At 43.0% G+C, this 17,147-nt stretch overlaps 1 protein-coding gene across 3 annotated transcripts in view; it reads right to left on the bottom strand.

Moving 5' to 3' along the window:
• The window catches only part of LOC106561406 (ankyrin repeat and BTB/POZ domain-containing protein BTBD11-B), a 118,607-nt gene that overhangs the window by 12,977 nt on the left and 88,483 nt on the right, over positions 1–17,147 (bottom strand). For 2 of the 3 annotated variants that reach the window (XM_045688298.1, XM_014125350.2), the window contains exons 3-10: positions 11,221–11,425; positions 9,602–9,754; positions 8,642–8,804; positions 4,494–4,583; positions 2,896–2,997; positions 2,047–2,140; positions 911–1,046; positions 460–692 (exon numbers count right to left, since the gene is read on the bottom strand). In XM_045688298.1, the coding sequence (XP_045544254.1) occupies positions 460–692; positions 911–1,046; positions 2,047–2,140; positions 2,896–2,997; positions 4,494–4,583; positions 8,642–8,804; positions 9,602–9,754; positions 11,221–11,425 (1,176 nt within the window). The remainder of the gene's footprint in view (positions 1–459; positions 693–910; positions 1,047–2,046; positions 2,141–2,895; positions 2,998–4,493; positions 4,584–8,641; positions 8,805–9,601; positions 9,755–11,220; positions 11,426–17,147) is intronic. The other variant, XM_045688299.1, reaches the window with a different exon arrangement.

Genomic DNA, 17,147 nt, shown 5'->3' with positions numbered 1-17,147 from the left:
GGCTTGGTTATTGAGCCTCTATACCAGAGGAGGCTGGTGATGGAAGGACAGCTCATAGTAATGTCTGGAATGGAATTAATGGAATGGTATCAAACTCATGGAAACCATGGAAACCATGCATTTGATACCATTCCATTTAGTCCATTCCAGCCATTAACCTGTCCTCTGATTTAAAATGCCACCAGCCACCACTGATCTATACTATATACTGTAGATCAGGGGTGGGCAACTCCAGTCCTCGAGGCCTGATTGGTGTCACACTTTTCCTCCATCCCTATCAAACACAGCTGATTAATCAAATGTCATTCTAAAGTGAAGATCATGATTAGGTGATTATTGGAGTCAGGTGTGTTAGATGTAGCTGGGGCAAAACTGTGACACCAATCAGGCCCTCGAAGACTGGAATTGCCCACCCCTGCTGTAGATAGACTATAAAGTGTTACTGAAGTATGTACTAACCCAGGCTGCGTATGTCGATGGTGATATCCACATGTCCGTGTTCAGAGCTGTGGTACATGGCCTCTCTCAGGGCCTTGAGCTTGGCCTTGCCTGTCCGGACCAGGTCCAGCTGGGAGGGGTTCCTCTCCTCCAGGCCCCTCTCCTCCTCTGTCCCCTCAGCCAGGATCTCCTCCAGGGACAGCACGTCCCCTTTCCCCTTCTCCGTCTGGGACAGCAGCTTGCGGAACACGTTCCTTTACGGGGAGGATAGCAGACAGAGATATGTGATAATAGTGATAGTGGTGATAATGTAGTGATAATGCAGGGAAGCTATGATGTTAAATGTTTGGTGACGCGTGTGTGTGTGTGGGGGGGGTATGTGTGTGTGTTCGCAAGTGAGAGAGAGATATGTTTTCTCTCAAACATATAATTTCTTGCTCATGTTGTGTGTTGTGAGTATAGTCAGTGTTACCTGTGTCCATGTGCTGCTGCTAGACTGTAGGAGTTCATGTCTCCATGAGGGGCAGTAGAGATACCGTTACGATACACGGTTCCCACCATGGGGTCTGCTCCTCTCTCCAACAGCAAACTGACCAGCTCAAAGTTACCTGGGGAAGAGGTCAATATATCATATATTAGTTGAGGGTCAAGTTGAACTGAGAATGTGTGTATGAAGGTGGTTTATTGCGGATGTTGTGTGTGTCTATCCATGAACATCTCAGCTAGTCTGCCTATATCTGCTAGGTGTCTGTGTGTACAGTATGTGTATGCTACATCTTCCAGACCTGCTAGGTGTCTGTGTGTACAGTATGTGTATGCTACATCTTCCAGACCTGCTAGGTGTCTGTGTGTACAGTATGTGTATGCTACATCTTCTAGACCTGCTAGGTATCTGTGTGTACAGTATGTGTATGCTACATCTTCCAGATCTGCTAGGTATCTGTGTGTACAGTATGTGTATGCTACATCTTCTAGATCTGCTAGGTGTCTGTGTGTACAGTATGTGTATGCTTTATCTTCCAGATCTGCTAGGTATCTGTGTGTACAGTATGTGTATGCTACATCTTCTAGACCTGCTAGGTATCTGTGTGTACAGTATGTGTATGCTTTATCTTCCAGATCTGCTAGGTGTCTGTGTGTACAGTATGTGTATGCTACATCTTCTAGATCTGCTAGGTGTCTGTGTGTACAGTATGTGTATGCTACATCTTCTAGACCTGCTAGGTATCTGTGTGTACAGTATGTGTATGCTACATCTTCCAGATCTGCTAGGTATCTGTGTGTACAGTATGTGTATGCTACATCTTCTAGATCTGCTAGGTATCTGTGTGTACAGTATGTGTATGCTACATCTTCCAGATCTGCTAGGTATCTGTGTGTACAGTATGTGTATGCTACATCTTCCAGACCTGCTAGGTGTCTGTGTGTACTGTATGTGTATGCTACATCTTCTAGACCTGCTAGGTGTCTGTGTATGCTACATCTTCTAGACCTGCTAGGTGTCTGTGTGTACAGTATGTGTATGCTACATCTTCCAGACCTGCTAGGTGTCTGTGTGTACTGTATGTGTATGCTACATCTTCTAGATCTGCATAGTGCATAGTGTACCTGCAGCGGAGGCCAGCTGTAGCGGGGTCTCTGTGTAGTTCTCCATACCGTCCTGTAGGGAGCCCTCTACGTTGGCCCGGGCATCCAGGAGCAGCTATGGAGGGCAGGGGGAGGCAGCTTAGGGACGGTTCTACCCCAAAAAGCCTGGACACTAAATCTGCATTTATTCAACCACAAATGCTGTTTTTCTGCTTTCAGCCCATGTGATTTCCATGTCCTTCCAGAACCCTTCCATGAGGCTGTGGAAAAAGTGCTGCTACACCTTTTCATTCGAGATGTAGAAGTAATTAGTTCTAGCAGTTCAGTGGAAAAATCATTGCAATGTTGGTCCATTGTGCTTGATAACCATTAGCAACGGGGACAAACAGATTGTCCTGTTTCCACTAAGTTAATGCATTGCGTGCACACTGAAAGAAGGAAATAGAGAATCAGCTCGTACTTTTCTGACAATAAAATGGGACAAACACTCCTAAATGTATTGAGTGTTTCCATTTTAACCAGTTTACATTGAGTTTTCAAGCTCAGTTCACTCAGCATTCAACGACATTCAATAGACACAACATTCATAGGATTAAGGAGAAAACACATTTTAGCCATTATTATTACCATTTATAAGTCATGATAATAATAACCATGACACCAGGATTGGGGTCAATTCCATCTCAATTCAGTCAATTCAGGAAGTAAACCAAGCTTCCAATTCCAATTTTTGTCATTGCTATTAAATGAAAAAATAATTTTAGTTAACTTCCTGAATTTTGAATTGACCCCCACCCTGCCTGACACGATACACAATGGGAGGTGAACAGACAGAAAACACAGTGAGGTGAAAAAGGATGACATCACTACCTGCACGACAGGGACATGTCCGTGTAACACGGCGAAAGTGAGAGGTGTCCCCAGGCGCGTTTCGGGGTTGACTGAGGGGTACTTGTGCACTGTGTTTGGCACCTGGGAAGTCATTGGGGAGGTTCAGGGGAGAGAGATATGAAGCCATTAAAATGCTAGTCTATGCAGCAAAGACAAGCAGCTAAAGGGGGGAATCTAAAGGAGTGCTGGGTCGTATTCATTAGGCACCAAACATAATAAACATACAGAAACAGGGAAGGCTTACTTGGACTTGTCCAATAACAAACTTTCATTTCTGTTTTCCATTTCCAAACCTTTAAAAAAAAGTTGTCCATTGCTTGCCCTAATAAATATGACCCTGAGGTAACTAGCAAAAACAGACATCCTCTGCACAATAGCCTGACTTGTTTCTAACCAACTCGATAGATCCCATCTAGTTCTGTCTTGTCCCGCTTAGTCGTGTAGTCCTATTTGATACTTTAAACTTTCCACTGTGTTCCAGCCCTGGTGTGTCTGACAGCGATAGACATGACTCTGAGTCCAGTCTGAGTCCAAGACTGACCTAAGGTGACCTCAGTAACTAGACCACATCTCCTCTCAGGCAGACAGTCAGTTAGGGGCTGAGACAGACCCGTGAACGAAGCACACAAACTCATATTCCCTCGAGCATCTCTCAGAGCCTCTGAAGCAGAGACTCGTTTCAGACTTTTCTCTAATTTACTTTTCTCTAATTTGCTTTACTTCCATTTACTTTTCCTCAATTACTCTGAGGGTACACAGAGGCAGAAGTAACATTTTTATGAATGTTTAATCTATTTGACTGGTGTGTGTGTGTGCGGTGCTTCAGAAATACTGGAAGCAAAAAACTTCCTAATCAATCAAATCAGTCACATGCTCCATTTAACTTTATTGAGATGAATCATTGCTGCATTAACGACAAGTTATGACCTCACTGCGATAATAATGAGCGGTCAAAAAAACCAGTTTTCAGCCTCATGGGATGCTGTGTTGAGTGCTTTGTTCTGGGGTTTATCACTATTATGGGCGACATGAACTCTGGCGTGATGGCTGGTGGGTTACACATGCATGAGGTGATTAGCCAAGGCTAGGACCAACAGACATAGGCCACCATTACATGTAAGTAGGCTACAACCAAAGAACCCCCTAAGCTTACCAGGGGCTCCTTGACAAATGACTCAAACATATTAGTACAGTATTTAACGTTATCTTATCATTCTTCGTATCAAAGGTACAGCTAAAAGGTGAGCTTACAGTTGTGTCTGTGTAATTAAATTGTCAACAGTGTTATTATATTTTGTACAGTAAACAGTATGGTGGCCCATGCCTCGAAATAATGACCTTCTACACACTATACAGCATGGCAACAGGAGAGGAGGAGTGGGGACAAATGAGGGACAACACAATCTGAGTTTTCTCCTATCTCGCACCACATAAATTAGCCTGATCCCAGATCTGTTTGTGCTGTCTTGTCACAACATGAAAATTACCATATGAGTTGGCAAGGCAACACAAACAGATCTGGGATCAGGCTACACACAAACCATTCTACACAACATGGTGTTGCCATCGTCCCTGACCTCACTGTTGATGTCGGCTCCAGCGTCCAGCAGCATCTGGACCATGGCTTCATCCCCTCTCACACAGGAGTACATCAGAGGGGTCATTCCCTGGTAGATGAATCACACAGGGAGTTTAGGGGTCAGATGATTAATTGGTCAACTTACAGTTAGGGTGGACTCATGTTTTGTTTGACAGATATGTTCAGGGTTATGTGAGTTGAATAAAGCAGATTTAAAAAATGTTTTGTCAATTAGCAGACACTCTTATCCAGAGCAACTTACAGTAGTGAATGCATACATTTCATCCATTTTTTTCCTTTTTTTCTTTTTTTTTTCTTGTACTGGCCCCCCGTGGGAATCGAACCCACAACCCTGGCGTTGCAAACACCATGCTGGCGTTGCAAACACCATGCTCTACCAACTGAGCCACATTGTTTTTGTATGACAGTGTATGGCTGCTTTACACTGTCTTTATACTGTGAGTTGATACTGTGTTAGCCCGCTGAGCTAAAGCTTAGGCATTAGCTCGGGGAGCTAACACAAGTCTTTGGGTCTCAGACAAGGTTACTCATCATGCAAACGTGGTTCACCGAACCACCTCCCTTACATGTGCACAGGTTGAAGCAATCAACACATGGCAACAATCCTCAGTTTGACCAGTATCTGACTTCTTGGATGTGCTCACAGCTCACTTGGACTCCATGTCTGAAAGTTCCCCTCCAGCCACTTTGATTAACTAGCATGTGGAGTGGGTCATGGAAAACTCAGAGGAGTAGTGTTCCATAGCTCTAAGTGACTGGGAACAGCCAGCGTTTCCACTAGGCTACTCAGTCAGTCTAAACATCAAAGACACCCAGTCTGAAGGGAATGAGTTGGGTTCCTCAGCTCAGAACAGCCTAGAACTAAAAACTGGGTTTCCATTAAAAATGAATGTGGCTGGTACATTAGATGTGTGTGTGTGGGGGGGGGGGGTCTGACATGTTATCAAAGCCTTTTGGTTGACAACCTTTTTTCAACCAAGACAGAAGAATTTATAACTTACCGTAAATTCCGGACTATAAGCCGCAACTTTTTTGCCACGCTTTTAACCTCGCGGCTTAAACAATGACGCGGCTAATATATGGATTTTTCCCGCTTTCATTTTTTTTTTTTTTTTAAAACACATTCTGTGACGTGCTCAGTTTTTTGGCGGCATGAAGCTTTCATTAGACCAATGAAATTGCCGAACGGGTTACGGTCAAACAACGTTTTTGTTTACTGTTTAGATTAAATCGAGCGCTCTCAAACTTCCCATCATTCTGATTACGGTAGTCATTTTGTCACCCTCATCATGGCAAAGACACGGAGAAATGCATATGATGCAGCTTTCAAGTTGAAGGCGATTGATCTGGCTGTTGGAAAAGGAAATAGAGCTGCTGCACGGGAGCTTGGTCTTAATGAGTCGATGATAAGACGTTGGAAACAGCAGCCTGAGGAATTGACTCAGTGCAAAAAGACAACTAAAGCTTACTGCTCATTTTTTATTTTTTGTTACAAGCCGTGTTTCGTTAAAGCCTATTTATTTTTGTTACAAGCCGTGTTTCGTTAAAGCCTGTGTAAAGTTCATTTGTTTCAATGTACCGGTAGGCACCTGCGGCTTATAGACATGTGCGGCTTATTTATGTTCAAAATAAAATAAAAATTTAAATTCAGTGGGTGCGGCTTATATTCAGGTGCGCTTAATAGTCCGGAAATTACGGTACTTTTTCCAACAAAACATAGGTACAGCAGATTCCCTTATTGTATGGGCCACTTTTAAATATGCATTTAGAGGCCATGCAATTCAATACTCATCTTTAAAACAAAAACAATTTAGGTCAAAAGAGTTCATATTAACAAAGAACATAGAGGGACTAACAGTACAGAAAGATAACAATAAAAACTGTACCATAGAGGCACTGAAAGTTAGAGGAAAAACAAAAGGAAATGGAGGAACTTATTCAAAAAAGATCAAATGTAATATATTATAAAAAATAAAGCAAACTATATGGAATATCAGCAAATATCAGCAAAATGCAACAAATATTTTTTTTTATCTTGAACATATACTGAACAAAAATATAAAAGCAAATGCAACAATTGGAGGTCCTGGGTTGGCGTGGTTACATAAGGTCTGCGGTTGTGAGGCCGGTTAGACGTACTGCCAAATTCTCTGAAACAAAGTTGGAGGCAGCTTATGGTAGAGAAATTAACATTAAATTCTCTGGCAACAGCTCTGGTGGACATTCTTACAGTCAGCATGTTAATTGCACGCTCCCTCAAAACTTGAGACATCTGTGACATTGTGCTGTGTGATAAAACTGCACAATTTAGAGTGGCCTTTTATTGTCCCCAGCACAAGGAGCACCTGTGTAATGATCATGCTGTTTACTCAGCTTCTTGATAATCCATCCACCTGACTGGTGTGGCATACAGTATCTTGTCAAAGGAACAATGCTCACTAACAGGGATGTAAACAAATTTGTACTCACAATTTGAGGAAATGTCTCACTCCAAGTTCAAGAATGGCATTTTTCCCTTTATTCAGATTACAACCTCTCACTTTCGGTTATTTTAAAATGAAATAATCTCCAAAATATCGATTTGGTTTTAAACAAGCCATAGAAAGTTGGTTGCAATTTCAGTTTAATCCACCAGAAAAGACAGAATAAATAATACAACAAATATTATTGTTAAACTTAAATATACTAATTGATAAAAATATATATATTTTGGGAGAATAAATAGAACTGGTGGAGTTATGTCACACATGCAGCCAACAAAATATATGCTCTACCCAAAATTACAACCAACTAAATGCAGCAAAATGACGCTGGATTCAAAACTTTGTGTTTTTCAAATTCAATTATTATACAAATTCTTGCAACCAATAGAATGTTATATATATATGGGGGATACAACCATCCCAGCTCTGCAGATTTTGCTGCGAAGAGACATAATCATTAGATCCTCTGTTTTGGTACTGTCCATATGTAGCTTGTTTTTGGTCACAGGTCCAGGAATGGATGAAGAATTGCAACATTTACCTGAAGCTAACTCTGAAAATAGCACTGCTGGGTTATTTGAAAAGTCATAGTTAATCGATCAATAATATAATAATACTCTTATCTTTCATTTACAATCTGTAGAAACTATGATAATAGAAAGGTTTAGAACGTTTGTGAAACATCACAGCACAGTTACAAATATATGGCAAATAGAAATCAAAACTGGATGGTGTTCAGAGATGGATGGGGGGGGTTGAGTGTAGCTGAAGGATGGAAGAAAAAAACATAACTAATGTAAAATATTCTGTGTCTGTAAAATGTATATAGGTTCAGAACTTGTGAAACATCACAGTTACAAATATATGGCGAATAGAAATCAAAACTGGATGGTGTTCAGAGATAGATGGGAGGGGTTGAGGGGAGCTGAAGGATGTGACTAAAAACAAACAAAAAATAACTATTGTAAAATATTCTGTGTCTGTAAAATGTAAATAGTATGTATACGCTGGAAGTAGAAGCCTACTGTATGTGTTGTTGTCCATTAGTTTATTCCAATTAGGTGGTAGAGTTAGGGGAAACTAATAAAGGAAAATATAATTTTTTTTACACACACATACATACATACATACATACATACATACATACATACATACATACATACATACATACATACATACATATATACACACACACACACATATATATATGGGGGTTTGGAAATTATGCAGACAATTACACTGATAGAAGCCACAATCGATCTGCAATTTAACCCTAAAATGATTTAAATAAATATAAAAAGTGCCGGGTCAAATTGAGTTGAGAATGTGGGTGGGTGGTTGGGGGTGTGGGCATGTGTGTGTATATCCATCCAGGTGTACATGAGGCCGAAGGGGTGCATTCGTGCTTGTAAGAGTGTGAGCATCTTTGCCAGTGCTTGCGTGCCTGCCTGCAAGGTGTCCCTGTGGACTGGTGCTATGTCCGCTGTAAGGAACGTAAGTCAAATCCTCACATTATGTGTGATACACAGATTCCCCAAGCAGTGTGTGTGTGTGTGAGAGAGAGAGAGAATGTGAGTTTTTTCATGTGTATGTGCGTGCGTGCATTTGTGTGTGTGTGTGTGTATGCGTGTGTCTAACTAACCTGTTCACTCATGCTGTTGATGCCGTCAGGCCCCAGCAAATTGACAGCCTGTTTGACCAGGTCGGTCCGGCCACAGTTGAGCATACGGAATCCCAGGTCCTGGAGGAACTTAGCCTCTGTGGATGCTGCATCCAACTTCCGGGATGCACAGAAGTCATCTGTCCTGGTAGGGAAATCACAGGAAAGGAAATCAATTAGCTGAATTCAGAGTTACACTCAGCTTCCTATCAATCCTCTGGATGGACATGATTTGCATGTTAACTGATTAGTGCCAATGTGAGGACAAATGCTTACTGTATGAGGTTATCCTGAGTTTGTGTGTGTGTGTGTGTGTGTGTGTGTGTGTGTGTGTGTGTGTGTGTGTGTGTGTGTGTGTGTGTGTGTGTGTGTGAGTTCTCATTTACAACTGCGACCTGGCCAAGATAAAGCAAAGCAGTTTGACACAAACAACAACACATTGTTACACATGGAATAACCAAGCGTACAGTCAATAACACAATAGAAAAAAAGAAAGTCTATATACAGTGTGTGCAAAAGGCGTGAGGAGGTAGGCAATAAATAGGCCATAGTAGCGGAGTAATTACAATTTAGCAGATTAATCCTGGAGTGATAAATGAGCAGATGATGATGTGCAAGTAGAGATACTGGTGTGCAAAAGAGCAGAAAAGTTAAAAAAAACAATATGGGGATGAGGTAGGTAGATTGGGTGGGCTATTTACAGATGGGCTATGTACAGCTGCAGCGATCGGTTAGCTGCTCAGATAGCTGATGTTTAAAGTTAGTGAGGGAAATATAAGTCTCAATGTGTGTGTATGTATGTATGTATGTGTGTGTGAACACGTGCATGCGTCCATCCCTGCGTATGTGCATGCGTGTGTCTCTGAGTTCATACTGAATGTGTGTGTTTCAAGCCTGTGTGTGTGCCTGCGTGCCCTGTGTGTGTGTGTTTCCATGCCGTACTTGAGCTGGCGTGGTTCACAGTCCACCCCTGGCAGCAGCAGCCTGGCGGCCTGCCGGACGTCATCACTGTCCACTGAGAAGCTACGGCGGTGCTCTGCGTGGGCCACAGACACCCTGAGCCACTCCATCAGAGGAGGTAGAACCAGGAATGGCCTGCAGGGGAGACACACACACACACACACACACACACACACACACACACACACACAGACAGACACAGACAGACAGACACAGACACACACACAGACACACACACAGACAGGAGTCATCAATATCAGCTACTGGCTGAATGTAGTCTGGTTGTTGTCTGGTTTCAGTACATACCTTGGATAAGCTTAGCTTACAGAAATGCAAACCATTACCATTCAGAGGATCCGGGTTGGAGGGACACAAAACTGACTTGAGATCTGTGTCTTGGAGCAAAGTTTGCTATTCCTCCTACTCCTTTATTCAGAGACCCTAACAGCTGGTTCCCATTTCAAATGACATTACAAATATTAATATGTATCTGCACCTTTCTGTCATAGACATTATTATCAATATATATGTAATGTTAATATTGAATAATACTGAGGTGACTCTAAGTCACTGCTTGATATCTCATACAGGATGGTTCAATGTGTTGAATGTCCTTGACCCCAGCTTCACTCCTTTATTTGTAATAGCTATATGTCACTCATCATCAATCTGTCATTCATCAATGCTATTCTAGCCTGAGGGAGAATCCTGCTCTTTAGAGATTCAAGGTTTCATCACTGCACAAATGCAAATGACTCTCTTCAAAGACATGGGAAACATGTGACCTTGAGGCATTATGAAGTAATTTGTACACGTGTTTTCAAAATATTACATTATCTTTGAAGACTCATAATTAGGCATAGACCTAGCCAAGTTTTAAAACGTGATTGGAATCACACAACTTTCCCAATTCCACTCTACCAATCTGCTCGTTAGGAACCTTTCTTTGCAGAGCGCAGAGCTGAAGCAGACTGGGGAAAAGAGACCTGGGGGACATATTAGCCGTTAGCTCTCCATTACAGGGCAGTAAAGTCTGGAACTCCGGAGGAGGCCTGCTCATAACCAACTGTCAGCTTTTTCACCCACTTCCCCTTCCCCTGACAGGGGTTTCCACATAGCCTGTGGACATACTGGGGCGGTGAGGTTATATCATTTATAGAGATAATGTACAGGAGTTTTTCCTCACCATGTGATATGGCCAGGAAAAACTATGTAGATAGATAACTATTTGCCATAAAGTCATCAAACACAGAATTCTTCAAAAATATATTGCGTAGGACTGTAAGAAGAAAAAATGTATGTTCTTGAATTTGGTTCCAATGACGTCAGCTTCCCAGTTCCCAGCAGGGTAAGAGTTTGATCAAATTCTGAAGGCATGTGGGGGAGACTTTGGAGGTTCACTGTTAAAACTGGCGTACTTCAGAATGGCTTTGGTTCACCATAGAATTAAAGTACTACCATGATATTTGTGTCAATACCTATCTGATCAAAGGATGAATGTGGAGGTTCAGTACAGGGCAGAGATTCTCCTGAGCTGTGAATCATAACTGTGAATCAAACTTTACCATATATATAACAGTCTCATTTGAGGTGTGTGTTACCTCTCTGTCTGCAGGGTAACCTTAGAGGGTTCTACGTTGGGGTTCTCCCATTCCACCTGGGGACAGTGCATGAAGTAGCAGAGAGTGTAGAGCGCCTCAGGCTCCCAGTGTACTGGGCTGCTCTTCTGGTGGATGGGCGTCCCGTTGCTATGGTTCTTCACATGCAGCGGCTGGAGGTGGTGCATGGCCCGGGAGACCAGGTCACCTGCAGGACACAATGAAAAGAGGGGTGGGGTTACACACTCATCCACAATAAAATCAGGAGCTGGACAAGAAGAAGGTCATAGAGAAATGGAGGGAATGTCCTCTTGTTTTCACACGCATGCGTACACACACGCACACAAACGTGTACACATGCACACGCACGCTGTCAGGGGAGATAGATAATATAGAGAATGTCTATGGCGAAGAGACATAAACACACAGACAGACAGACAGACAGACAGACAGACAGACAGACAGACAGACAGACAGACAGACAGACAGACAGACAGACAGACAGACAGACAGACAGACAGACAGACAGACAGACAGACAGACAGACAGACAGACAGACAGACAGACGTTCATCACCATCCTCTCTAAAGGAGCTTCCGTGGAGTAAAAGCATAGCCACAACAGTTTTTTTATGAAATATGAATATTTAGGAACATAATACTCTCCTTGCTATTTCCTCATGCTCTGCATAATCCTCCAGTACTTTTAGGTCATGCGGTTTCACTCAAACTCTCTGCTTAAAAGGATTTCCTCATAAAATGTGAATATTCTCCAGATGCTTCAAATGGCATGGCAAAAACAGTTTTCCACAAAATTTTTACTGAGCTGAAAGGGACAGGACATATTGCCTTCGAATGCCTTGCAGACCTGGAAGCCAGACAACGAGACAGCTGGGCCCAACTAGAATCCCACTGAGACACAGTAAAACTGTACATGAGGGTTTTTCAAAAGGCTGCACTATTTATGCTATCTCATAGACACAACGAGTACCAGTATTCACCCTATTTCTACTATATAGAGCAGAAAAGCACATCTTGTCGATATGACACCATTACTATACATTAGAAACATACTGCAGATTGTTCTGCGTCTCTATCATAGCGTGACATTCTGAGAGTCCTGGGCCCTATCAGCCCGTACACTTTTGTTACTGTGTATATAACAGAAAAACACTTATTGTTTATATAACATTATTATGCATCTAACACATTTTTTGTTGTTGTATTGATTGTATGTTAAATGTGTGTGACTGTCCTTGTCTATCAGTCTATCAGTGTTTTGTTACTTGTCATGTTTTGTGTTTTTTTGTGGACCCCAGGAAGAGTAGCTACTGATGGGGATCCAAATAAACACACATATATATCGTCCGGATATAGGTTGACATGGTGCTAATCTGTCAGTCAAGTAATAGAGTTATAGTGTAATGGCACGTTCCATTGGTTTCACATTCACACATACTGTAGGGGTCTGTTACACAATCACAACACATTGCATTCAATTAAAGACTAAACAGTGGTATTTAAGAGGGATCTATTTCTCACCAAACTCATTCAGTGGAAACGCAACAGCAAGCATTCGTACCAATAAAGGGATGAGTCTATGGGGACAGTCATTCAAAGAGACAAATGGTTTGTTTAGCATCATAATTGTGTGGCTTGCCTGTTGTCAATATTTCGTTTTTTGCCTTGACAATGAGAGAAGGGCACATGTGGAAGCATGACTAAAAGGAGGGAATTGGATGCTTGGAATCAACAGTATATCTTACAGACAGCAGATCTGGGAGATGTCAGTGCTCAACTGATAAGAGAAACAGTGCAGCATTGTATGGAACAGTATGATGCAATGCAAAGAACAGAGTGGGCTAGCGGATCTGATGAAAACAAACAACAACCACCACACACTGGCAATTCAGATGTATAATTGAGACCCTATAGCCTTGACATGCTAGCAGCACAACCGCACACACACTGCACACCCACACACTACACCCACCCTACACTAATTGTACCAAAAGGGAGTACAATACAGTGTGATGACAGTGTAATAGTGCCCTAATTAAGCAGTGGAATGAGGGGGATGGGGGACTGAGGCAGGCAGCTCAGCGAGATGGTCTAACATCCATCCTCATCTCTTATTGATGTTGGACTGTGACATTTCCTGGAGTTGGGTGGCGGGCAGGCAGGCAGGCAGGCGTAGGGCTGAGGAGTGAGATAACTAAACACAACAAGCCAACAGCAATACTCTCGGCCACAGAACTGTGCCTTTCTCTACACAAAGACAATGAGTTTCTTCTGAAGTACAGAAAACAACCACTGATATGTTACAGTTGGATATATTTTATTTGTATTTTTTATTTCACCTTTATTTAACCAGGTAGGCTAGTTGAGAACAAGTTCTCATTTGCAACTGCGACCTGGCCAAGATAAAGCATAGCAATACGACACATACAACAACACAGAGTTACACATGGAATAAACAAAACATACAGTAGAACAAAAGAAAACAAAAGGTCTATATACAGTGAGTGCAAATGAGGTAAGTTAAGGCAATAAATAGGCCATGGTGGCGAAGTAATTACAACATAGCAATTAAACACTGGAATGGTAGATGTGCAGAAGATGAATGTGCAAGTAGAGATACTGGAGTGCAAAGGAGCAAGATAAATAAATACAGTACGGGGATGAGGTAAGTAGAAAGATGGGCTGTTTACAGATGGGCTAGGTACAGGTGCAGTGATCTGTGAGCTGCTCTGACAGCTGGTGCTTAAAGCTAGTGAGGGAGATATGAGTCTCCAGCTTCAGAGATTGTTGCAGTTCGTTCCAGTCATTGGCAACAGAGAACTGGAAGGAAAGACGACCAAAGGAGGAATTGGCCTTGGGGGTGACCAGTGAGATATACCTGCTGGAGCGCGTGCTACGAGTGGGTGCTGCTATGGTGACCAGTGAGCTGAGATAAGGCGGGGGTTTACCTAGCAGAGACTTGTAGATAACCTGCAGCCAGTGGGTTTGGCGACGAGTATGAAGCAAGAGCCAACCAACGAAAGCGTACAGGTCGCAATGGTGGGTAGTGTATGGGGCTTTGGTGACAAAACGGATGGCACTGTGATAGACTGCATCCAGTTTGTTGAGTAGAGTGTTGGAGGCTATTTTATAGATGACATCACCGAAGTCGAGGATCGGTAGGATGGTCAGTTTTACGAGGGTATGTTTGGCAGCATGAGTGAAGGATGCTTTGTTGCGATATAGGAAGCTGATTCTAGATATAATTTTGGATTGGAGATGCTTAATGTGAGTCTGGAAGGAGAGTTTACAGTCTAACCAGACACCCAGGTATTTGTAGTTGTCCACGTATTCTAAGTCAGAGCCGTCCAGAGTAGTGATGTTGGACGGGTGAGCAGGTGCGGGCAGTGATCGATTGAATAGCATGCATTTAGTTTTACTTGCGTTTAAGAGCAGTTGGAGGCCACGGAAGGAGAGTTGTATGGCATTGAAGCTCGTCTGGAGGTTAGTTAACACAGTGTCCAAAGAGGGGCCAGAAGTATACAGAATGGTGTCGTCGGCGTAGAGGTGGATCAGAGAATCACCAGCAGCAAGAGCAACATTATTGATGTATACAGAGAAGAACTGAACCCTGTGGCACACCCATAGAGACTGCCAGAGGTCTGGACAACAGGCCCTCCGATTTGACACACGAAACTCTATCAGAAAAGTAGTTGGTAAACCAGTCGAGACAATCATTTGAGAAACCAAGGCTGTCGAGTCTGCCAATAAGAATGTGGTGATTGACAGAGTCGAAAGCCTTGGTCAGGTCGATGAATACGGCTGCACAGTAATGTCTCTTATCGATGGCGGTTATGATGTCGTTTAGGACCTTGAGTGTGGCTGAGGTGCACCCATGACCAGCTCTGAAACCAGATTGCATAGCGGAGAAGGTACGGTGGGATTCGAAATGGTTAGTAATCTGTTTGTTAACTTGGCTTTCGAAGACCTTAGAAAGACAGGGTAGGATAGATATAGGTCTGTAGCAGTTTGGTTCTAGAGTGTCACCCCCTTTGAAGAGGGGATGACCGCGGCAGCTTTCCAATATTTGGGAATCTCAGACGATACGAAAGAAAGTTTGAACAGGCTAGTAATAGGGGTTGCAACAATTTCGGCCGATAATTTTAGAAAGAGACGGTCCAGATTGTCTAGCCCGGCTGATTTGTATGGGTGCAGTTTTTGCAGCTCTTTCAGAACATCAGCTATCTGGATTTGGGTGAATGAGAAATGGTGAGGGCTTTGGCGGGTTGCTGTGGAGGGTGCCGGGCAGTTGACCAGGGTAGGGGTAGCCAGGTGGAAAGCATGGCCAGCCGTAGAGAAATGCTTATTGAAATTCTCAATTATACTGGATTTATCGGTAGTGACAGTGTTTCCTAGCCTCAGAGCAGTGTCCCAGAACGTTTTTGAGTTAGTACTACAGGATGCAAATTTGTGTTTGAAAACGCTAGCCTTAGCTTTTCTAACTGCCTGTGTATATTTGTTCCTAACTTCCCTGAAAAGTTGCATATCACGGGGGCTATTCGATGCTAATGCAGAACGCCACAGGATGTTTTTGTGCTGGTCAAGGGCAGACAGGTCTGGAGTGAACCAAGGACTATATCTATTCCTTGTTCTACATTTTTTGAGTGGGTCATGCTTATTTAAGATGGTGAGGAAGGGACTTTTAAAGAATAGCCAGGCATCATCTACTGACGGGATTACGTCAATGTCATTCCAGGATACCCCGGCCAGGTTGATTAGAAAGGCCTGCTCGCAGAAGTGTTTTCGGGAGCGTTTGACAGTGATGAGGGGTGGTTGTTTGGTTGCAGACCCATTACAGATGCAGGCAATGAGGCAATGGTCACTGAGATCTTGATTGAAAACAGCAGAGGTGTATTTGGAGGGCCATTTGGGGTTGTACCTGGTAGGTTCATTGATAATTTGTGTGAGATTGAGGGCATCAAGCTTAGATTGTAGGATGGCTAGGGTTTTAAGCATGTCCCAGTTTAGGTCACCTAGTAGCACGAGCTCAGAAGATAGATGGGGCCAATCAATTCACATATGGTATCGAGGGCACAGCTGGGGGCAGAGGGAGGTCTACAGCAAGCAGCAACAGTGAGAGACTTGTTTCTGGAAAGGTGAATTTTTAGAAGTAGAAGCTCGAATTGTTTGGGTACAGACTTGGATAGTAATACAGAACTCTGCAGGCTATCTTTGCAGTAGATTGCAACACCGCCCCCTTTGGCAGTTCTATCTTGTCGGAAAATGTTATAGTTAGCGATGGAGATTTCATGGTTTTTGGTGGTTTTCCTAAGCCAGGATTCAGATGCGGCTAAGACATCCGGGTTGGCAGAGTGTGCTAAAGCAGTGAGTAAAACAAACTTAGGGATTAGGCTTCTAGTGTTAACATGCATGAAACCAAGGCTTTTACGTTTACAGAAGTCAACAAATGAGAGCACCTGGGGAGTGGAGCTCGGCACTGCAGGACCTGGATTAACCTCCACATCGCCAGAGGAACAGAGGAGAAGTAGGATAAGGGTACGGCTAAAGGCTATACAAACTGGCCGTCTAGCACGTTCAGAACAGAGAGTAAAAGGAGCAGGTTTCTGGGCACGATAGCATAGATTCAAGGCATAGTGTACAGACAAAAGTAAGGTAGGATGTGAGTACATTGGAGGTAAACCTAGGCATTGAGTAATGATGAGAGAGATATAGTCTCTAGAGACGTTTAAACCAGGTGATGTCATCGCATATGTAGGAGGTGGAACAACATGGTTGGTTAAGGCATATTGGGCAGGGCTAAAGGCTCTACAATGAAATAAGACAGTAATCACTAACCAGGACAGTAATGGATGAGGCATATTGATATTAGAGAGGCATGCATAGCCAAGAGAACATATGGGTCCAGTATAA

Source organism: Salmo salar, chromosome ssa10, assembly GCF_905237065.1.
Source record: "Salmo salar chromosome ssa10, Ssal_v3.1, whole genome shotgun sequence".
NCBI classification, from domain to species: domain Eukaryota; kingdom Metazoa; phylum Chordata; class Actinopteri; order Salmoniformes; family Salmonidae; genus Salmo; species Salmo salar.
Note: the sequence above shows the minus strand (reverse complement) of the source record. Positions and strands in the feature narration are given on the sequence as shown.